The sequence below is a fragment of the Aquarana catesbeiana genome, linkage group LG01 (genome assembly GCF_042186555.1).
Source record: "Aquarana catesbeiana isolate 2022-GZ linkage group LG01, ASM4218655v1, whole genome shotgun sequence".
Taxonomy (NCBI): domain Eukaryota; kingdom Metazoa; phylum Chordata; class Amphibia; order Anura; family Ranidae; genus Aquarana; species Aquarana catesbeiana.
In genome coordinates this window covers 78,087,565-78,111,489 of record NC_133324.1, presented here as the reverse complement: position 1 = coordinate 78,111,489, position 23,925 = coordinate 78,087,565, and the positions used below count along the sequence as shown (strand labels likewise).

Sequence of the window (23,925 nt, the reverse complement as noted above, 5' to 3'; positions counted from 1 at the left end):
TACAATCTAAAGTGGCAACTTTCTCCGAATAGAATCTGACATATCAGATAAGTAACACATTGAAATTTCAGCAAAAAAAAAAAAAAAAACCCACCAAAATTCTATTTGCCCTGAAATAAGCCACAGCAGGGCCAAAGAATAGTCCATCCACTGGGAAATTGAGGCTAAAACTGCATTTTAAATCAAATCGGACCAATTTTAATGCACATAAAAATGCGTCATCTTACAAATTGTTTTGCAATCCAAACTGTACAAGAGCTTGGAAAACAAAAATAGAAAACAAAAAAAACGGCAAATGTAAAAAGAGTGCTTAAAACTAAAACAGGAGGTTGTGGTACCAGTGGATGGAGTTACAGTTTTCTTATTGCATTGTCAATGTCAGACATCTGTTCCTTCAGCTGGCTCCACTGCTCTGGATTTAATGAGATACCTACAACAAAAACACAAAACACACATATATTAACATCACAATTGTTAGAAAGCAAAAGTAAACCATGTCTCCATGGGCTGGATATCCTCGCAGCCAGCTATTTCACAGCACTTCTGTGAACCAATCAGCGGGTCCGGCAAACACGATGTCTGCTGGGAACCCGCCATTCTGCCAGAGAGGTAAATGGAGACCTTGTATTTCTGCTGAGCAGAAACACGGATCTGTTCTCCTGCAGTAACAGCAATTCCTCCCAGTTAGAAAGCCCTCCCTAGGAGCACAGTTAAACCTATGATTGCCCCTGATGTTAAACCCTTCCCTGCCAGTGTCATTAGTACAGTGATCAGTGGATTTTTTTTTTTAGTACTGATCCCCAAAAAGTGTCACTTAAGTGTCAGATTTGTCAGCCACAATGTTGAAAAAAAAAAAAAAAAAAAAAAATTTGAAAAAAAAAAAACGCTCAAAAACGCTAATGCGGAAAAACGCTCAAAAACGCTAATGCGGAAAAACGCTCAAAAACGCTAATGCGGAAAAACGCTCAAAAACGCTATTACAAAAACGCTGAAAAAAGTCACTGCTAAAATACTGGCGTTTTCATAACGTTTTTTTAACAGCCTGTGTGCATGAGGGCTTAGAGGTTGAATCTGGTAAATATCAGACTCAGATCAAATTTTTTTTATTTAAAGAAAAAAAAAAAATTCTAGACTGTTTTGCAGATTTTCAAACAGAACTGTAATATTACATGCTTTTCTGCAGCTTCTCCACTTAAGTATATTGAACCAAAAAAGCACCGTTTTGCATTGAAAAAGGTCCTTGACCCTTTCCAAATACACAGCATCTGAAAAAAGCATCGATGTGAATGTTAAATGAACTGTAGTGCATTTCTGCAAAAAGCAACAAAAAACACATGGGTGGGAACCAGGCCTAAGACATTTAGTAACATAATGAAGTTAAAAAAAAATTAAAAATTAGCCCTTCGTTTTTTTAATGTGCAACAGTGAAATTAATATTTACAGTAGAGATTTGTTGCTCTTTTTGTACTATGTAGGGCTAATTTTAGCTTTTTTTAACCCCATCATGTTACTGATCGATTATGAAAATAATAATCGATTAATTTCATAATCGATTAGTTGTTTCGGCCCTACAATGTTCTACATATTTTTGTGAAAAAATTAATAATCACAATAGGCGTATATTGATTGGCTTGCGCAAAAAGTTATAGCGTCTACAAAACAGGAGATAGATTTGTCATTTTTAAATTGTTAATTAGTAATGGCGGCGATCTGCGATTTTTAGCAGGACTGCGACAATGCGGTAGACAGATCAAACACTTGACACTTTTTGGTACCATTGACATTTATACAGCGATTTAGTGCTATAAATAGCCACTGATTACAGTGTAAATGTCACTCGCAGGTCAGGGGTTAACACAAGGGGGCGATCAAGGGGTTAAATGTGTTCCGAGTGTGTTCTAACTAAAAACCATGTAGCAGAATACATATTGGAATACATTTATGAAGAAATTCCATTTTACTTTTTTATTATTTCATGTTTTATAGCAGAAAGTAAAAAAAATACGGTTTTCTTTCAAAATTGTCTTTTTTTATTTTTTTGTGCTATAAACAAACAGTGGTAGTCAAATACCACCAAAGGGGTACATCAAAACATTTTTGTACAACCTGGGCAACCTGGCGAGAGCATACCAAGGATTCGGAATTTGTTCCATGCAGCCTTGGATTTTGCACTCCTGAAGCTAGCAGACCCTAGCTTTGGATTACCCACCTGATCTCTGAGTAGAGACCTGTTAATTCATCTCTTCATGTAAGGTATTACATAACAAAAATTTTGTCTGCAGAACGGTGCATGCCAGTGTGAGTGGTCTCAAGCTTTTAACCAGGTATGAGTAGCCGTCCAATCCTACCCTACCCCCCCTGTTTTTCTTCGATTTTTTGGTTTGTCTATTACATATATTGTACTTGTGAGATAATAGGCACTAGGAGATAATTCAATACTAGTGTTTTGGTGACACCTGGCACCCAATGGACCACACTATGTACACCAGGGCAAACCTCCTGTGTGGTGCTCCCATTCTGGGGTCCGTTGACTGTCTTTAGGACTATCAGGATGGTCAAGGGTGCTTCCCTATCCTGCTGGGTTGACCCTTGACCTACATGGTTAGTTGCAAGGTTGCCAATTCCTGACCCCTAATCCCAGGCGATATTTTATAGTATTTACCACTCTTTTACATTCTTTTATGTTATGCCGTTTATTTTATTTTTTGTCTGTTGTTCTTTCATACTTTTTGTAACATCAGTGTGATTTACGATATATTTTAATTATATATCTGGCATTGATGCACATGGTTGATGATCATGATCACCTTGACCTTGTTTGTATACATTTTGAAAATAAAAAAACCCCACACATGAATTTTCTTTGGGTACATCGTTGGATGACCACGCAAATGCCAAAGTAACAGTGCCATAAAGCAAAATAATGGCCTGGTAATGAAGGGGGTAAATCTTCCAAAGGTCCAGTGGTTAAAAGGATAGAAGGCGACTGCCTTAAGCCAGCGACCTTTTCCTTGCAAGTGTCTCTGACCCATTTAATTTGAGTGCAGGTTGATAAAAGCAAAAGTGTTCATTTATGTAGTGGCTATCTTTAACCACTTGCCGCCCGCCATGTAGCAGAATGACGGCGGCAAAGTGGTTTCAATATCCTGACTGGGCTTTATATGACGTCCGCAGGATATTGAGCCGCTGCGGCGATCGTTGTTGCGGGGTGTCAGTCTGACACCTTGCAACACCAATCTAGGTAAAGAGTCTGACAGAGACCCTTTACCACGTGATCAGCCATGTCCAATCACAGCTGATCACGATGTAAATATGAAGAGTCGGTGATCGGCTTTTCCTCACTCGCATCTGAAAGACACGAGTAGAGGAGAGCCTATCGGCTGCTCTCCTGACAGGGGGGGGGGTCTGTGCTGATTGTTTATCAGCACAGCCCCCCCTCGGATCCCACTCAGGACCACCAGGGAAGCCGCCCAGGACCACCAAGATGGCCATCCACACTGGACCACCAGGTATGCCCCCTAGACCCCCAGGGAAATACTAATCTGTGCCTAGGCAGCTGCCAATCAGTGCCCACTCACAATGCCTACCACTGCCAGTGCCCCCAGGGATGCCCACTCACGATGCCTACCACTGCCAGTGCCCCCAGGGATGCCCACTCACGATGCCTACCACTGCCCCCAGGGATGCCCATCAGTGCCCACTCACAATGCCTACCACTGCCCCCAGAGATGCCCAGTGCCCACTCACAATGCCTACCACTGCCAGTGCCCCCAGGGATGCCCATCAGTGTCCACTCACAATGCCTACCACTGCCAGTGCCCACTACTGCCAGTGCCCCCAGGGATGCCCATCAGTGCCCACTCACAATGCCTACCACTGCCAGTGCCGCCTACCAGTGCCACCCATGAGTGCCCACCAGTGCCACCCCTTCAGTGCCCATCAGTGAAAGAGAAAACTTATTTACAACATTTTTTTTAACAGAAACAAAAGCAAAGCGTATTTTTTTAGCAAAAAATAAAAACCGCAGAGGTGATCAAATACCACAAAAAGAAAGCTCTATTTGTGGGAACAAAATGATAAAAATTTAGTTTGGGTACAGTGTTGGATAACCGCGCAATTGTCATTCAAACTGCGACATCACTGAAAGCTGAAAATTGATCTGGGCAGGAAGGTGTATTGAAGTGGTTAAAACCTCTGGGGCAAAAAAAAAAAAAAGGAAAGTATTCAAACCCCCTTAACATTTTTCACTGTTATATTGCAGCCATTTGCTAAAATCATTTAAGTTCATTTTTTCCCTCATTAATGTACACACAGCACCCCATATTGACAGAAAAACACAGAATTGTTGACATTTTTGCGGATTTATTAAAAAAGAAAAACTGAAATATCACATGGTCCTAAGTATTCAGACCCTTTGCTGAGTATTTAGAGAAGCACCCTTTTGATCTAATACAGCCATGAGTCTTTTTGGGAAAGATGCAACAAGTTTTTCACACCTGGATTTGGGGATCCTCTGCCATTCCTCCTTGCAGATCCTCTCGAGTTCTGTCAGGTTGGATGGTAAACATGGTGGACAGTCATTTTTAGGTCTCTACAGAGATGCTCAATTGGGTTTAAGTCAGGGCTCTGGCTGGGCCATTCAAGAACAGGAATGGAGTTGTGAAGCCACTCCTTCGTTATCTTAGCTGTGTGCTTAGGGTCATTGTCTTGTTGGAAGGTAAACCTTCGGCACAGTCTGAGGTCCTGAGCACTCTGGATAAGGTTTTCGTCCAGGATATCCCTGTACTTGGCCGCATTCATCTTTTTCTCGATGGCAACCAGTTGTCCTGTCCCTGCAGCTGAAAAACACCCACACAGCATGATGCTGCCACCACCATGCTTCACTGTTGGGGCTGCATTGGACACGTGATGAGCAGTGCCTGGTTTTCTCTACACATACCGCTTAGAATTAAGGCCAAAAAGTTCTATCTTGGTCTCATCAGACCAGAGAGTCTTATTTTTCACCATCTTGGAGTCCTTCAGGTGTTTTTTTTAACAAACTCCATGCGGGCTTTCATGTGTCTTGCACTGAGGAGAGGCTTCCGTCGGGCCACTCTGCCATAAAGCCCCGACTGGTGGAGGGCTGCAGTGATGGTTGACTTTCTACAACTTTCTCCCATCTCCCGACTGCATCTCTGGAGCTCAGCCACAGCGATCTTTGGGTTCTTCTTTAACTCTCTCACCAAGGCTCTTCTCTCCCAATAGCTCACTTTGGCCGGACGGCTAGCTCTAGGAAGGGTTCTGGTCGTCCCAAACGTATTCCATTTAAGGATTATGGAGGCCACTGTGCTCTTAGGAACCTTAAGTGCAGCAGAAATTTTTTCACAACCTTGGCCAGATCTGTGCCTTGCCACAATTCTGTCTCTGAGCTCTTCAAGCAGTTCCTTTGACCTCATCAAGTCAAATCTGAATAATCAAACACAGCTGAACTCAAATGAAGGTGTAGAACCATCTCAAGGATGATCAGAAGAAATGGAAAGCACCTGAGTTACATATATGGAGTGTCACAGCAAAAGGTCTGAATACTTAGGACCATGTGATATTTCAGTATTTCTTTTTTAATAAATCTGCAAAAATGTCAACACTTCTGTGTTTTTCTGTCAATATGGGGTGTTGTGTGTACATTGAGGAAAAAAAAAAATGAACTAAATGGCTGCAAGATAACAAAGAGTGAAAAATGTAAGGGGGTCTGAATACTTTCCATTAGATAGATAGATAGAGATAGATAGATCTAGATCTATAGATATATATCTATCTATATATATGTATGGCTAGCCATTTTCATTTACAGTCTTCTTCAGGAAGAGTACAGCAGTTCTATTATTGCCATTACCTTTTCTTCCAGGCTTCAATTCTCCTTGCTGATCCATGAAATATTCTCTGATGTCAATGAGAACTTTTCCTTTGAAGTCCCGAACGCTGACATATCTCATTTTACCAATCTGTTGAGAAACAGTTTATGAAAGCTTTGTGAGTGGCAGTAACAATACAACATTAAGTTCCCATTCGCACCTTTGCATTTGAACGCAGATCAAATTCACGTACACAGGGTAGGCATCGTTTTAAATGGTGCAAGTACACATCCATAAAAAGTATTGACATGTATTTAATTTTATTCTTATGCAAAGTACCTATAGATGACAATGGCAGTGCTGTAAAATGTACAACTGTTCATAATACACACAATGATGCATGGAACAAAAAAAAAAAAACAAAAAAAAAAAAAAAAGTAGAAATCAAGGGTTAAATGCTTGTTTTGTCTAGAGAAATTGAAACCCTTATTGACGAATAAGGTGAATAACCTTATTCCTCACTCCTGCAAGCTTCCTTCTCTTCAAAACACTGGTCCCCCTTATTGCCCAACTGGCCACAGCCCTACAACATCAAACTAATCAGGACCAGTGGTCCTGCACTGTATGAAAGGAAGCCAAAGGCATGCCCACATCCCAAAAAAAAGTGTCAGAGTGCCATCTGCTGGAGAAGCGAGGAAGAAGATAATTCACTTGATCAATTTCCTCTAGTCTAGACAAAAGCATTTAAAATAGTTCATCCTAGCAGCAGCAGCCATGAGCTTTCTTTTACCTTTTAACCCCTTGAATATGAAGACACTTACAGATATGCACCTAGCTAGACAGAGGGTTTTTGTGGACATGTCCTGAGAAAAGTATCACAGCTACCATAGTGTGGAAATTGCTAGTTTCCTGGCTGTGACTAGCTTTAATAGTTCAGCAGCATAAACCTGGAACAAGTATGCAGTGAATAAGTGTCAACTCTGCTGCATTTGCCCAGCTAGGCAAGCCCTAAATGAGCACTTCAATCCAAAAAAGATAAATATGCACTTATAAAAAGGTAATGACCTTGAAATGACCACATAGCCTAACCAAGCAGGTGATACCTTAAAGCAGGCATGTCCAAAGTCCAGACCGTGGGCCAATTGCGTATCATGCTACTGTGGCAATTTAATGCTTCTCAAAAGTTAGAGAGGAAGTAAACCCTGGTGGGTTTTACTTCCTCTTTGTTTCCCTGCAAAGGTAAAGCACTTACCTGACACAGGAGTCTTCGATTTCCTCACTGGCAGCGAGCGTCCATCTTCACCCCTCTTCCTTCCAGGGCCGCAACTCCGGCTCTGTGACTGGCCAGAGTCACGTGACGCCACTCCCGCGCATGCGCGGGAGCCGCCAGTCACAGCATGACCCCAGCTTGAAACGGCACAGCGTGCCCTTTCAAGAATGCGCATGGACCGAATACATCGGCGCATGCACAGAACACGGCATTGTTTGGGGAAATAGTAAATATCTCCTAAACCGTGTAGGTTTAGGTGATATTTTAAGCACCTACAGGTAAGCCTTAATCTAGGCTTACCTGTAGGTGAAAGTGGTCTGTAAGGGTTTACAACCACTTTAAACAGTTCAACTGTACAATTGCCTGGACTTAGGCAACTATTTTTCCTCATTTTGGATAGAGGGAGGGTTATAACCTTTCTAGGATTTTTTTTTTTTTTGCCATCTGTATCCAATTGGTGAACATTTCCTTTCACTTCCTGTCTCATAGCTAATACAGGAAGTGAGAAATCATTGCAAAATTAAGGGAACTTTGGGACCCCCAGGTCACCAAAACCAATGTCTCCATCGAAAGATTTTCTCTATATTATCTTTTTTACTTTCACTGATAACAGTAAATAGGACAAATAGAGAGAGAGTGAATCTCCTAGACCGCAAACCTAATAGGTGTTCTAATTCATCTCCACTCTGTCCAAAACTAAAAAGGTTTTTGCCTTTTGTTAAAAAAATAATAAAAAATTTACCTGAAACATGTTGTCTTCTGGATCATTGCTGCTTTGTTTGGCAGATGCCTTAGAACTTTCTCCTCCTGTCTTCTGTTTCTTTGTTGGCTTCTCCTTCTCTGGTGGAGGAGCTTGCTTTTTTCTCTTTGCCTGAAAAAGCAATAGAAGGATTAATACAAACCAAAACGCAGCCAATACTTTGTCAATTACTGCTGGCACCTGGAAAAAAAAAACAAAAAAACAAACCACACAGCACACACACACACACACACACACACAAACATAGCCCCATGGCATTTACCGAACAAAAGCCTTTTGGGGGGGGTTACATAAAATAAAGCACACCCTAAAGCTTTTGTATGAAAAGTGTGAACAGGAAAATGCCAAACAGCTTCCAACTTTAATTTATGCAGTTCCAGTCTGAATAGGAGATCATAAACGGCTGCAACGAGACTAAGACACGTTACTCTTAACACGCTCTTCATACAAGGCCCTATTTATGGCTCACTGATCTAGCAGTCAACAGCAGAAGAAGAAAAAAATTAGGATCTCTTTGCTGTGAAAGTCTGAACAAAAAGAAATAAAATTAAAAATAAGGAAAGTTTTTTTTCCAATGCACTAGTAGTTAATAAATCTTTGACCCCCACCATGTGCATATCCGATGTCAAGACACCCAAATACACATGCTTTACAGCTCCTAGCTGTCAAACTCAGCTTTCAACAGCTTCAAGAGGAGCTGCACCTTAAAAAAAAAAAAAAAAAAAAAAAAGAAAAAAAATTTAAAAGCCAGCAGCTACAAATACTGCAGCTGCTGACTTTTAATAAAATGGACACTTACCTGTCCCAGGGTCCAGCGCTGTCAGCAGCCGAAGCCGATCAATCGCTCGGCTCTCGGCTGCCCCTGCCGCCATCCTCGGTCAGTTCCCTACTGCGCATGCACGAGTCGCGCTGCACCTCTGCACTGGTCCCTGTTGTGTGCTGGGAACTGTGCTTCCCAGAACACACCGGGGGGGGGGGGGGGGGGTTGCGGACATCTGCGGATATTCTGCGGCTGTCTAAGCCCGGAAGTGGCTGCAGAGATTAGACAGGATGCACCCCCCTCCCCCCTGAAAGGTGCCAATTGTGGCACCGGAGGGGGGGGGGGGAATCCGATGAGCAGAAGTTCCACTTTAGTGTGGAACTCCGCTTTCAGTCTTCAATTAGAATGTGATCATCATTTCAGCAATGACTAAAGACTTCATAAATAATGATTGCTACTTGCATAGGACTTTGCAGCCTGTAGATAATTTAACCACTTGCCAACCACCCGCCGCAGTTAAACTGCAGCAAGGTGGCTCGGGTGCGCAAAACTACATACTGGTACATCGTTTTCATGCACTAGCCTGTGTGGGGGCACGCGCACACCTATTGGCTAGGGGGGAGAGCCAATCAGCATGTCCGCCGGCTGCCCACGATCGTTCCGCAGAGACCGAATGGGGATCTGCCGATGTAAACAAGGCAGATCTCCGTTCTGACAGGGGATGAGACATTTTTTGTTTATAGCGCAAGAAATAAACTGCAAGAGGTGATCAAATACCACCAAAAGAAAGCTCTATTTGTGGGGGGGGGGGGGGGGGGGAAATCACATGAAACAAAAAGCCTCATGGACAACTTGGTCAGTCTTTATTAACCCTTTTACAGCCACAACCATATTTGCACATGTTCAAAACATAATTTTAGCCCTAAACTTTACCTAAAAACTCCAAAATGTATATTTTCTGAAAGCAGACTACCCTAGAGAATAAAATAGTGGTAGTTGCAATTATTTATGTTGCACAATATATTAGTGTAACCCAGGACCACCAGGGAAGCCATCCACACTGGACCACCAGGTATGCCCCTAGACCTCCAGGGAAATGCCACTGTGTGCCCAGGCAGCTGCCAATCAGTGCCCACTTCAATGCCTACCACTGCCAGTGCCACCAGGGATGCCCATCAGTGCCGCCCTATCAGTGCCCAGCAGTGTCGCCTATCAGTGCCCAGCAGTGCCGCCTATCAATGCCCATCAGTGCTGCATATGAGTGCCACCCATCAGTGCCACATATCAGTGCCCATCGTCAGTGCCCGCTCATTGGTGCTTGTCAGTGCCCATCAGTGAAAGAGAAAACTTACTTATTTACAATTTTTTTTAACAGAAACAAAAGCAAAACTTATTATTTTTTTCAAAATTTTCGGTCTTTTTTTATTTGTTTAGCAAAAAATAAAAGCTGCAGATTTGATCAAATTCCACCAAAAGAAAGCTCTATTTGTGGGAACAAAATGATAAAAATTTAGTTTGGGTACAGTGTTGTATGATCGCGCAATTGTCATTCAAACTGCAAGAGCACTGAAAGCTGAAAATTGGTCTGGGCAGGAAGGTGTCTAAGCGCCCTGTATTGAAGTGGTTAAGTTACATTAATACGTTTATCCAGCATGAAATGGAGCTTCATTATGTAGCATGAAGCTGTAGATTCTGCAATATTTATATTTTTGGTAAACTCATTCAATGAACCCAAGCTCTGCAAGCTGAGAACATGCAGATGCATACACACAATGTCACAGTAACCATGAGATACAACAAAGTTCAGGAATTTTCCCATTATCCCATTGTTTTGCAAATCTATGTACACTACAAACTATTGTTTGAAGAGAAATTCATCTGTACCTGACTAAGAGCGAGGAGGAAGGGCAAGCAGTAAAAGTGAAACCTTCTAAGCAGCTTATAAAACTTGCGATAGCTTGAAGGACTTTATTCCTCCCTTGATGAGCAAAATGGCAGCAGGCCATAAAAGAGACCCAGTTTGGGAATATTAACCTGACGTCTTATTATTCTAAATAGGAAACCTTCCTTTTGTTTGCAACTCACCTGCTGCCGCCAAGTCCCTCACCTTGTCATGTCACTGCCGCATCACCAGCAGTCCCATTAAAGTAAATGGGACTGTCGGTGAGTCAACGGCGGGTCAGAGATGACAGTTGCTCTTTAAAAATGATTTAAATTGAGCCTTTTTACTAGCGATTTAAATCAAATCCACCCTGGTTTTCATAAAACATCTCCGTACAAACAACATGCATGCCCTGACAATGCAGCAGTCCAGGGACCAAGGGTTCCAAATGTCTGACAAATATGTGGTACAACATTCACCTGCATAGAGCTGCCCTCTGCAAAATGTATATACCCAGGGATTCATCTGAGCATTCAATTTAAATACAATGTTTAGTAGTCTACTTACCTTCTGGTCAACCTCACTGTCCGATTCGCTTCCAGATGAGCTTGAAGACACCAACTCCTTTGATTTAGGCATGCTGCTGAATAACAAAAAGGGAACAGTTATTACTCCAAACACACAACCCATGCACTTTGAAGAAAAGCTTATGTACAACAGAATACAAAGGAATGTTTCTACACGGCTTCATCCCCGCTGCAGTTCTGACATTTTCTGCAATGAGTTTTGAAATGGCTTTGTTTTCTTTACAGGAGAAAAACACCCGAGTTCCCACCACTGAACTTTCCTAAAAACGTCTCATTGCCCAGCTGCTATACGAAGGAGTTGAGTCAGCGATCTAGAAAGGTATGCAAGAGGTCCAAGTTTCCTCTGCCTCCACTAATGGCATACTTGTTAAAGTAGCCAAGAACATATTTCTCATATTTATGAACCTATGCCCCAATAATCAGATTCTTGATAAAACTCAGTGGTGAGACTTTTTTTATATTTTTAAGATGTCTGCCTAAAGAGCAACGGGGGAAAAAAAATAAAAAAAAATGAAGATTTGCTGTTCATTGTGCCGGAGCAGTACCATGGAAAATGTACATTTTGTCTGGAATTCCTCCTGAAAAATGTCAGTGCACTTCCCAGTATGTGAGCGTGCCTAGGCAATCCTGTGCAGTCTTTTAGCTGTATATCTGGAGTATGAGATCTGAAGCCTACTACACACTAATCTTTTTTTTTTTTTTTGCTTTCAACCCAGCGGGCTGAACGAAAAAACAAAAAACCCGAAGCGCTCAGTAGTTGCTGTACCAACATCACATAGTTAGTACAGCGATTTCCCCCGCTGAGCTATTGTGTTCTGACAGAGGGACCCCACCCCACCAGCACACACTGGTCAGCCATTGGCTGAGAGAGCTGAGTGGAATGGTGATCAGCAGCCTTTAGGTGCTGCCCCTTCAACAGAAGCCAGCCGAACAGCCGGTTTCTATCGGCTACAGGCATCATCCAGATATCATTTTTTTCCATCACCGATTCTGTGCACCGCAAGAACAGTCGCAGCAGCAGTTCAGCAGCTTGATCGTTCTTACAGGCGGTGGGACGTCCCACTCTCACCGTCCTCTGGTGATTCTCAGGTCTTGCCGTGCGATCAGTCGGCACAGGAAGTTAGCCATAGAGATTTCTGGTGACCAGATGGTCCCCAGTCTTCTGTGACCCCCGGAGGACCAGGTGCGACGTTATGACATCACGTCCGGGCCGGCGGATGTAAACAGTGCAGGGGACTCGGCTGGAAACGCCAAGACAGTTTTTATTTTTTGATCTTGGTCTTTCCAGCCTGAAGGAGAGATGTGGGGGTCTTAAAGACCCCACACCTGTCCATAAAGAGGACCTGTCACACACTATTATTACAAGGGATGTTTACATGCCTTGTAATAGGAATAAAAGTGCTAAAAGAAATAATAAAAAAAAAAATTTAAAGAAAGTGTAAAAATAAAAAATTTAAAGCGTCCCCGCGTACAGAATGCTTTTCAGCTTCACGCCCGCTTCCCTACTGTGCATGCGCAAAGTGCGCTGCGCTTTCCGATTGGCACGGCGGCAGAAAAAAGCGATATGCAACATGTGTGTCACAATCACCATTTTCAGGGGCGTAGGCACCCTGCCGCATGGGTTTACATTTGTACATGCGTAGATGTGGGGGACTTTTTTTGGGGGGGGGGGGGGTGTTTCATGTGCCTGGGTGTAATTTTTTCATATATATCTATACTTTTTTTGTTTACAGAACTTTTTTTTTCCACATCACATAGGGGACCCTGGATGTCTCTCCTGTGCTCCCCTGAATGCAAATCGCACTGCATTACATTCTTTCCCGGGCCTTGGTGGCCAGGCAAACTGTCAAGGGGGACCCAGAAGTGGCTTTACGAGGGTGTGTGAAGCAGGCACCAGGACACAATTTCTTGTCGCCGCGGTGCCTGGTGTTTGTCGAGCCCTGATGTAAACAGACATGGCGCTAAAGATCTGCAAATGTGAGAGATCTGGTATTCTGTCATTACGAAAGAGGCCTGCAAGAACCAGGATGAGAAAGCCAGTTCCCCATGACATAAGGAAGGTGGTGGTCATGGGACAGGGCCTGTGTTTATAAAATAACGATATTACCAAATGTAAAGGGGCAACTGACAAATTTGTATTGGGTAAAGTTACTATTTAGCCAGGTTGCAGAATGATCTTCTTGAGAAGCAGAAAGGTGTGCAAACATAAACTTGTTAAAATTAGAAATTCTTTGATAAAAAAAAAGCAAACATGTAAACGAACTACATATTTTGCCTCTATCACCGTAAAAAGAAAAACAAAAACGAAAGTTCAGGTTTACTTGGCTTTATGACAAAGCATGTGACATGTTGTGTAGAAAAATGAAAGCTGAAGAAATTGGACTCTAGAGCAACTCGTTTTTCCACAACAGTTTATATAGCAAACGTGTTCCCCTTGCTTCTGCAACCGCATGCAGAGCTAGTGATCTAGTTTGCAAATAAAAGCTACAAGGCGATAGTCAAACAATGCCGACATTCTTCCTTCTTGGCTCACAGCTCCTAAAAAAGAAAAAAAAAAAAAAACAAAAAAAAACAAAACCACACACCATCACCTACCTTACACCCCAACAGATGGTAAGCTTTACTAAGCAGGACACGTATTTATTACATTTTTTTTTTTATTATTACTGTTGATTTACGCAGAATACACAATATAATATATATATTAGAGGTCTACTGATATATCGGCCGGCCGATCGGCATACCGATTATAACTTCAGCGGGACTTGCAAATGACTTCTGTAATAGAAGTCAATGCAAGTTTCCTGAAGTTATCTGTGGAGAGGATTCTCTCCTCCCTGGGCAGCCTGCCAAGTCTGATAAGAAGAAACATTGTATCTTTTCAGGTTCTTTTATCAATGAGCTGAACCTGTGGAGGAGTTCTCAGTTTAACCATTTAAAGACTCTTTTCTGACACTTGTTGCTTACAAGTAAAAATCCTGTATTTTCTGCTAGAAAATCACTTAGAACCCCCAAACATTATATATATTTATTTTAGCAGAGACCCTAGGGAATAAAATAGCAGTTGTTGTTGCAATATTTTATGTCACACGGTATTTGCACAGTGGTCTTTGAAACGCAATTTTTTAAAAAAAAATACACTAATGAAATAAAAAAAAAAAAAAAAAGGGAGTAAAGTTAGCCCATTTTTTTTCGTCCAAAAGTTTTGATTACCTGTTTTTGTGTATTTATTATTTAAGATATAGTTATTTTTTTTTTAATCTAAATTATACATACAAGTGAACTGATTATGTTGGTTTAAATGTAAAAAATTTTCTGTATTACTTAAGGTTGCTTTCACACTGGAGCGGGCAGGCGTTGATGGTAAAACGCTGTTAGTTTTAGCGGCGCTTTACCGTCATTTTAGAGGCGCTATTCGGCTGCTAGTGGGGCGCTTATAACCCAGCTAGCGGGTGAGGAAGGGGTTAACCACTTCAGCCCCGGAAGATTTTACCCCCTTCCTGACCAGAGCGTTTTTTGCGATTCGGCACTGCGTCGTTTTAACTGACAATTGCGCGGTCGTGCGACGTGGCTCCCAAACAAAATTGACGTTCTTTTTTTCCCACAAATAGAGCTTTCTTTTGGTGGTATTTGATCACCTCTGCGATTTTTATTTTTTGCGCTATAAACAAAATAAGAGCGACAATTTTGAAAAAAAAAAACGCATTATTTTTTACATTTTGCTATAATAAATATCCCCCAAAAATATATAAAAAACATTTTTTTTCCCTCAGTTTAGGCCGATCGTATTCTACATATTCTGCCATTGTGTGCGCGCCGCCGGAGCTCCCGGCGGCGCGCACACAATGGCACGGCGGGCAATTCAAATGGACGTACAGGTACGCCCATTTGCCCAGCCGTGCCATTCTGCCAACGTACATCGGCGTGCGCCGGTCGGGAACCGGTTAAATGCGCCCATGAAGCGCTGCTGCCGAAACGCTTGGCAGGCGCTTCGGCAGCGGTGCGCATTCATTTCAATGGGCAGGAGCGCTCCAAAGATGCCGCTTGCAGGACTTTTTTTTTTTAACACCCTGCCATCGCATCGCACTTTCACACTGAGACTGCAGGGGAGCCGTTTTACAGGCGCTATTTTTAGCCCAAAAGCGCCTGAAAAATGCCCCAGTGTGAAAGGGGTCTAACTGTTAGATTTTAAGAGATGAAGGGGGGGAAAAAAAAAAAAAATCGGCATCATATTTCAGCCACCGCGATTTCTAAATATCGGCATCGGCCAGAGAAAAACCCATATCGGTCGACCTCTAATATATATATATATATATATATATATATATATATATATATATATATATATATATATATATATATATATATATATATATATATATATATATATATATATATACACACACACACACACACACACTCAAGGAGCTTACAATCTTAAGTTCCTAACTCACATCCATTCATACACATACTAGGGCCAATTATCCTGTCAGCATTATCTTTGGGGTGTGGGAAGAAACCGGAGTACCTGGAGGAAGACCACACAGGAAGAACATGCAAACTCTATACAGGCAGTGCCATGGTTGGGCTTCAAACTGGCGACCCCAGTGCTCCTAGGTTTTTTGGAAAGTAAAACAACCCCTGTCCAATAAGCAAGGACCTGACCCAGAAAGCAGAAATATTAACCACTTTACATAGAAGATTTACACCCACCCCACCATTGACAATTTGCCCGGTCATGCCACACTAACCCAATTAAGCGTGTCATTTCCCCCCCCCCCCACAAACAACTTTCTTTTGGTGGTATTTGATCACCACTTTAGTTTATTTTTTTGCACTAACAAAAAAAGACAATTTTGAAAAAAAAAAAAAAATTTTACTTTCTGCTATAGAAGAACAAAAAACCCCCCCGCTAGTGGCCGAGAAAGGGTTAAAACCGCCGCAAAGCGCTGCCGCAGGAGCGCTGTACCGGCGGTGTAGCTGTGCTGCCCCACTGATTTCAATGGGCAGGAGCGGTGTATACACCGCTCCAAAGATGCTGCTAGCAGGGCTTTTTTTTTACCGTCCTGCCAGCGCACCGCTCCAGTGTAAAAGCCCGAGGGGCTTTCACATTGGAGACACAGCAGCGGCTCTTTCAGGGCGCTTTGTAAAGCACCCCAGTGTGAAAGGGGTCTAAGGTGGATTTTATTCCCTGCTTTGCAGGGACACAAAATCCACCCCTTCCCCGTGTCAGAAAGGAGATCTGCCTTGTTTACATAAGCAGATCTCCAATCTGTGTTTTACCGACAATCGGCAGCAGACATCCAGTGCTCAGCACCCGCGGAACGGCTCGCCGACGTGATTACAGCAGAAGCGGCTCGCTGACGGCACACACACACACAAGCCCCCTGTAGGAGGAAGTGCAGAATCGTATACACACACATATGAGATCTTGCACAGGAGGGCAGCCCTGTAGCAGTATATCTGCTATAAGGCAGTCCGGAACTGGTTAGAACTGGAAGTAATTTTTTTCAACTATCAGAGTTGAATACAAGACTGAATATACAGAAGTACAAATCGTTTGTCAGGGAAAGCAGTAAACCGATGTGTATGAGCTGTACATATACCAGTATTCCTGGAGTTCCCCTTGGGGAAAAAAAAAAAAAACAGTCATTCCTTCGTGTGGTTGGCAGGCAGCACCTAGGGTGGGGCATCACTATACAAAAGCTAAAAAAAAAAAAAAAAAAAAAAGAAAAGCTTATACTGCCAGCTACAGCCAAATGCTTTTATTGTTTAGTTTTGTCATACAATGCAGGATAACGTACCTCCTGCTACATACTAAGATTAGACCTCACCTAAAAGCATGGCATACAAACACATAGCCCTTTAAAGCTACAGTGGCATCAAGGTTATCAGCTACAAAATAGCAATGCCATGCTTACAATGCCTGGGATCATTCAGTCATTAGACAGCATAGGCAAAAAACACAGAGCCCAATTAGAGTGGCTATGCACCTTGTGATCACACTAATGGCCCATTAGCATCCCTGTGTGTATTCCACCTCTGATAATGTATGCAGTGTACAGAATCATCCGATTATTTTGCATAATGATTTATTGTTGTAGGTTGAATGGGGGCGGTCTTGTGCCTGGGAGTAGGAAGGATGCGATTGGTGGTTCACATCTATGCAGGGTTCTGATCACATAACAGAAGATGAGGGGGGGGGGGGGATAGCCTTGCCATCCTAGGCTATAGGGCTGTGTTTCTATTGATGCACACAGTGTAGGGAGACAACTAGTCCCTATATGCACCAGCCAACCTGAAACAGGAAACCTGGGCAGCGGTCATGGCCCCAGCCTAAACAGGAACAAGAACTGTCTTTTAATCCATGGCTGCTCAACCTGAAGCCCTCCAGCTGTTGCGGAACTACAAGTCCCATCATGCCTCTGACTTTGGGCCCGGAAGTTTTGTAGATCTCCGCACAAAGATGCAGTGATCTTACACGCAAGTGGGAGCGGATACCTGGTCTTGACAGGTATCCGCCCCCCCCCCCCCCCCCAAAAAAATTGCCAAATGTGGGTGAAAACAAGCAGAGCTTCCATTTTAGAACGCCGCTTTAATCTGGTGTCACGATTGTTGCCCAGGTTTCTCTTCCTGCATCCTATGGAGCCTCCCTTGCATGGAGAGGCTAGGGATTTATTTCAGCATACTGTGTGCACCAATAGAAAACACACAGCCTAGGATGGCAAGGCACTCTTCCTGTTCCTTCTCCAAACTGCACTGTCCGCTGTTGGCCCTTTCCTACGAAGACCAGAAGTTCAGGTAAGTAGTACTGAGAGAGCAGGAGTCAGCAGCATTAAAAGTTGTAAGCTGCAAGTGCTGGGATAATAATTTCAACAGACAGAATATGGCGAAAGGTTTTAAAAAAAAAAAAATCAAAAAAAAAAAAAAAAAAAAAAAAAAAAAAACCTTATTGTTCTCTTATTAACTCTGATTACACTAAGCAGGAGAGCACAGCATGGTCAGTTTTTTTTTTAGCTATGCTGGGAAATCAGTGTGCTCTCCTCCAATGAACAGACTTGTCCTGACACCGCACAGCCATTCACTGGGAAGATCAATGTGCTGCTGTGTCTCCTCCCCCAGCTCTTATGCCCCTCAGAGATGGGGGTGGACTCCACTGAGCAGGCGGATGACAGGTCCGTCTCCACTATGGAAAACACAGTCCCACTCTCCTCTATGGGGCTGCCCGATGGAAACACATCCGATTGTCATCTGACACCCGCTGCGTGACATAGGAGCCAATGCGTGTGGCTGTAGAGGTCGACCGATATAGGGTTTTTCTCTGGCCGATGCCGATATTTAGAAATCGCGGTGGCCGATATATGATGCCAATTTTTTTGGGCCGATATATTAGGCCGATTTTTTTTCTTTTTTCCCTTCATCTCATAAAATCTAACAGTTAGACCCCTTTCACACTGGGGCGTTTTTCAGGCGCTTTTGGGCTAAAAATAGCGCCTGTAAAACGGCTCCCCTGCAGTCTCCGTGTGATATCCCGAGTGCTTTCACACTGAGGCGATGCGCTGGCAGGAGGTTAAAAAAAAGTCCTGCAAACGGCATCTTTGGAGCGGTGTATACCGCTGCTCCACCACTCCTACCCATTGAAATGAATGCGCACCGCTGCCAAAGTGCCTGCAAAGCGTTTCGGCAGCAGCGCTTCATGGGCGCATTTAACCCCTTCCTCGGCTGCTAGCTGGGTTATAAGCGCCCCGCTAGCAGCCGAATAGCGCCGCTAAAATGATGGTAAAGCGCCGCTAAAACTAACAGCGTTTTACCGTCAACGCATGCCCGCTCCAGTGTGAAGGCAACCTTAAGTAATAGAGAAAATTTTTTACATTTAAACATTTATTAAACAAAACAAACCTCCAATCAGTTCACTTGTATGTAGAATTTAGATTAAAATTAAAAAAAAAACTATATCTTAAATATTAAATACACAAAAACAGGTAATCAAAACTTTTGGACAAAAAAATGGGCTAACTTTACTGCTTATTTTTTTTTTAATTTCATTAAAGGGGTTGTAAAGGTAAAAATTTTTCTATGCATTAAGGTGAAAAAACTTTTGACAATACCGCCGCCCCCCCGTTTTACTTACCTGACGCCTCGAATCTCCGCTGCTCGTTCTCGTCATCTCCATTGCAGCTCAGCCTGGTCGCTGATTGGCTGCAGTGGATGGATTGAAAGCAGCGCAGCCATTGGCTCGCGCTGCTGTCAATCACATCCGATGACGCGGCGCACCGGGGGGCGGGGCCGAGTGATACAGCGAGCGGCTATAGCCGCCAGCTGTATCACGGGAGCGCGCCCGCAAGCACTCACCACCATGCGGGAGCTCGCATTAAGGTGGTGAATGCTTGCGGGGAGGAGCTGAAACAGCCGCTGAGGGACCCCAGAAGACCAGGTTCGGGGCCATGTTTTTAACATGTTTGTTATTTAAAAAAAAAAAAAAAAAATTTACCTTTACAACCCCTTTAATTTTTTTTTTTAAAATTGCGTTTGAAAGACCGCTGTGCAAATACCGTGACATAAAATATTGCAACAACCGCTATTTTATTCCCTAGGGTCTCTGCTAAAAAAAATATATATAATGTTTGGGGGTTCTAAGTGATTTTCTAGCAGAAAATACAGGATTTGTACTTGTAAGCAACAAGTATCAGAAAAGATTGAGTCTTTAAATGGTTAAACTGAGAACTTCTACACACAGAGTTCAGTCTATTGATAAAAGAACTTGAAAAGATACAATGTATCTTCTTATCAGACTTGGCAGGCTGTCCTCTCCACAGATAACTCCAGGAAACTTGCATTGACTTCTATTAGATATGTATATGTATATATATATATATATATATATATATATATATATATATATATATATATATATATATATATATATATATATATATATATATATACACACATACACACACACACACACTCAAGGAGCTTACAATCTTAAGTTCCTAACTCACATCCATTCATACACATACTAGGGCCAATTATCCTGTCAGCATTATCTTTGGGGTGTGGGAAGAAACCGGAGTACCTGGAGGAAGACCACACAGGAAGAACATGCAAACTCTATACAGGCAGTGCCATGGTTGGGCTTCAAACTGGCGACCACAGTGCTCCTAGGTTTTTTGGAAAGTAAAACAACCCCTGTCCAATAAGCAAGGACCTGACCCAGAAAGCAGAAATATTAACCACTTGATAAAAGAACTTGAAAAGATACAATGTATCTTCTTATCAGACTTGGCAGGCTGTCCTCTCCACAGATAACTCCAGGAAACTTGCATTGACTTCTATTAGACCCCTTTCACACTGGGGCGGTTTGCAGGCGGTATTGCGCTAAAAATACCGCCTGCAAACCGCCCCTAAACAGCCTCCGCTGTTTGTTCAGTGCGAAAGCCCGAGGGCTTTCACACTGAAGCAGTGCGCAGGCAGGACGGTGAAAAAAGTCCTGCAAACCGCTTTTTTGGAGCGGTGTATTCACCGCTCCTGCCCATTGAAATCAATGGGACAGCGCGGCTATACCGCGCTGTACGAGGGATTTTAACCCTTTTTCGGCCGCCAGCGGGGGTTAAAACCGCACCGCTAGCGGCCGAATACCGCTGCAAGAATGACAGTACAGCAGCGCTAAAAATAGCGCTGTTGTACCGCCGACGCCCCCACCGCCCCAGTGTGAAAGGGGCCTTACAGAAGTCATTTGCAAGTCCCGCTGAAGTTATAATCGGCTTTTTTTATCAGCACAATCGGCCGATGGCGATTAAGTAAAAAAAGCCAAATATCGGCCGGCCGATATATCGGTCGACCTCTACGTGGCTGGCGGCTGCGATGGCCGCTGGCTACCCACGATAGGTCCTGAGAAGGATAGAACAGGGATCTGTCAATGTAAACAGACAGATCTCCGTTCTGTCAGGGGTGAGGAGATCTGTTCCTATGGTTTAGGAACAGCGATATGTCTCCTCCCCCAGGCAGTCCCAACCCCCCCCAAGTTAGAAACACTCCCTAGTACACACATTTAACCCCTTCCCTGCCAGTGACATTTATACAGTAATCTATATAAGCTTTTTGTGATTTATTACCAAAAATATGTAGAAAAATACATATCCGCCTAAACTGAGGAAGAAATTTTTTTTGTTTTTTTTTTTTTTTTAGATATTTTTTGGGGATCATTATTATAGCAAAAAATAATGCTTTTTTTCTTCAAAATTGTCCTTTTTTGTTTATAGCGCAAAAAATAAAAAAAAGGCAGAGGTGATCAAATACCACCGAAAAAAAGGTCTATTGGGGGGGGGGCGCATCAATTTTATTTGGGTACAGCGTCGCACGACAGCACAATTGTCAGTTAAAGCGACGCAGTGCCGAATCGCAAAAAAAAAAAAAAAAACGGCCTGATTAGTAAGGGGGTAAATCCTTCCGGGGCCTGAAGTGGTTAAAGCGGACCTTCAGTCATTTTTTTTTTCATCTTTTAAATCTTCTGCCCTTGCCGTTTTAACTTTGGATAGCAAAACATTTTTTTTTTTTCTGCCAGTAAATACCTTATACAGCCAACTTCATTTTTCTTGTCTGGTAAAAAAAAAAAAGCCTAGGCTTATGACATCAAGCACAGCTCTCGTGAGAGTTTGACAGGAAGGGAGGGAGGGGTGAGTCACAAGAGGGCGATTGAGAGCTGCAGAGCTGGAGGTGTGCCTCTGGGCGTGAATCCAGGAAGTGAACAGGCAGCAGCTTCAGCTGCCCACAGTTAAAATGGCTGCAGCCAGACTCCGTGGAGAGAGATTTCTGCAGCAAATTTGACAAGTACCGAATCACAGAGTATATATGTAAAAAACGATATGTAAACTGGTTGGAGGGAAGCTTCAGAATGTCAAAGATTTTTTTTATTACAAATTATGTGAGCAGACAGGTTCTGAGGGCTGATTAGAAGTTGGGTTCCACGCAAAAGTTGGAAGCTGCGCTTATCTGTCCCCCCCCTCAGGTGCCACATTTATGTATACAGGTGGTGTAGATGATGATGACTTAATTTTTGCGGGCGGGGGAGGGGGGCTGCGCTTTAGGGTGGTAATTAAAATTTCTTGGTGCATTATCTGTATTGAAGGTGTGTAATTCCTATGTGATAAGGTGTGAAGGGATGAGGGAGCCCCCCTCCATCTGCCTCGTCCCCTCTGATCCTGTATGATAGAGGGGGGGACATCAGTCTTGCTTAGTGATAATGACAGGGAAGGGGGAGGGGCGCTGAGGAAATGATCACAAAGACTCTTCTTCTCTTAGGGAGGGAGGGAAGGAGAGAACGGACCGGTTCTTTGTCTTGGAAGATGACTGACACACACACACACAGCTGGTACAAGCAGCCCGCCAGGTGTCTGAGGACTCCTCCTCCTCCTACGGCTCTCTGAGGAGCCCTCTGCACCCGACAAAGCGCCATTTTGCCCTCAATGACAACATGGCCCCGCGGCCTCAGCACCCTGCGCGCTCCCGCCGGCGGGAGAACCCACCCGCGCTCCTCGTGGACGCGAGATTATCCGCAACCCCCCACCCCCGACTCCTTCCCGCCCTCACCCATCATGAGGCGTCTTCTACCGTGCGCGACCCGCACCGGAGGAGGGTAACCCGCCTGTTTTATGCCGCCCTTCCATTGTAAGAGGCGCACTCACCTACCTCGTTGTTCACACACGCTGCTCACACTCTGCTACCGTCCCTGACAGGAAGTGACGTCCGTGCGCCACGCCTGTAAAGAGGCGGGAAGTGACGAGGAGACGTAGGTGCGGCGGCCATATTGTGGCTGGCGTAACGTGTTTGGCGGGGCCATATTGTGGCTGGCGTAACGTGCGTGCCACGTTGTGAAGCCATGTTGGGATTGGCGTGACATGGTTGGCGAAGCCATGTTGGGATTGGCGTGACGTGGTTGGCGAAGCCATATTGTGGTTGGCGTTATGGTAATGGCGTCACATATGGCGACCCATCGCATTTGGCTGCCCGCTGGAGTGCGCATGCGCGACGCCACTGTATGCATTCCAACACTTTTACGACACACTAAAACCGTCAGATAGTGTGAGGAAACTGACGTTGAACTGCGCTTGCGCAGTTATTAGGTGGCTCCACCCCTAAGTCCTGGTTCAAGCCCCACCATCCAAGTAGAGCTGCCACCTCATCCCTTTAAACCCGAACACATATGAATTGCACAGGTTCTGAGGCTAATTTAAAGTGGTGCATAGTTGCCAACATTGAAAAAAAAATATGTGGGACACTTTTTTTGGCTGTAGGCGGAGCCGTACAATAATTAGGGGGCGGGGCATTTGTTTGTAGGCGTGACTTGGCAACAAATTCATAAGTGTGGCGCGCGAAGCGCACCGCGGTGAAAAGTGGGCGTGGCTTATGTGGAAAAGTGGGCATGGTTTATGTGGAAAGTGGGCGTGGCTTAAATGGGCGTGTCTCAAGAGGGTGTGGTTAGAGTCTGAGATAAATGAGGGATGGAGAGGGAAAGGGGGAGAAGGAGAGGGGGAGAGGGAAATGACGGGACAGCAGCCCCAGATCCTACACAATAGAAATATGTGTATTCTAGAAAGTTTAACAATCAGCAGATAAAGATACTCCAAACGCCTGGTGTTAACGCTTCAATCATCCCGGCACCATGGTTGTTATGGTGTCAGGATGATTGAAGCGCATTATTTCTATTATTACATTGTAATATAAAATTAAATCATTCAACTCACCATAATGCCGAATCAGAGGGATCCCTGAGCGTGTCACGTCTGTCCTTGCATCAGGTGCCCCCGGCAGAGTCTGTCCTTGCATCAGGTGCCCC

The 23,925-nt window shown here is 43.7% G+C and overlaps 1 protein-coding gene and 1 non-coding gene across 6 annotated transcripts; both read right to left on the bottom strand.

The window, feature by feature from the left end:
• Positions 1-175: 175 nt before the first annotated feature.
• On the bottom strand, positions 176-22,905 carry SUB1 (SUB1 regulator of transcription). 5 transcript variants are annotated; one of them, XM_073620744.1, is made up of 5 exons: positions 22,779-22,905; positions 11,071-11,146; positions 7,844-7,972; positions 5,873-5,981; positions 176-430 (listed from the first exon to the last, which is right to left on the bottom strand). In XM_073620744.1, exons 2-5 carry the CDS (start codon positions 11,140-11,142, stop codon positions 351-353), a joined length of 390 nt encoding a protein of 129 aa, XP_073476845.1. In that variant the 5' UTR covers positions 11,143-11,146; positions 22,779-22,905; the 3' UTR covers positions 176-350. The 5 variants fall into 5 exon arrangements, with proteins under 5 accessions (XP_073476845.1, XP_073476854.1, XP_073476860.1 ...); XM_073620753.1 differs by having other exon boundaries at positions 22,775-22,903; XM_073620759.1 differs by having other exon boundaries at positions 11,071-11,143; positions 22,779-22,888.
• LOC141125025 (small nucleolar RNA SNORA66) lies at positions 13,435-13,567 on the bottom strand. The gene has a single exon (XR_012241328.1). It is a non-coding gene; the product is annotated as a small nucleolar RNA SNORA66 (small nucleolar RNA).
• Positions 22,906-23,925: the final 1,020 nt, after the last annotated feature.

Coding starts and splice junctions, on each gene's coding strand:
- SUB1 (XM_073620744.1), bottom strand. CDS start 11,142: ATGCCTAAATCAAAGGAGTTGGTGTCTTCAAGCTCATCTGGAAGCGAA. Junction 7,973..11,070: donor ACAGTGAGGTTGACCAGAAG/GTAAGTAGACTA, acceptor TTGCTTTTTCAG/GCAAAGAGAAAAAAGCAAGC. Junction 431..5,872: donor ATTGAAGCCTGGAAGAAAAG/GTAATGGCAATA, acceptor TTTTTGTTGTAG/GTATCTCATTAAATCCAGAG.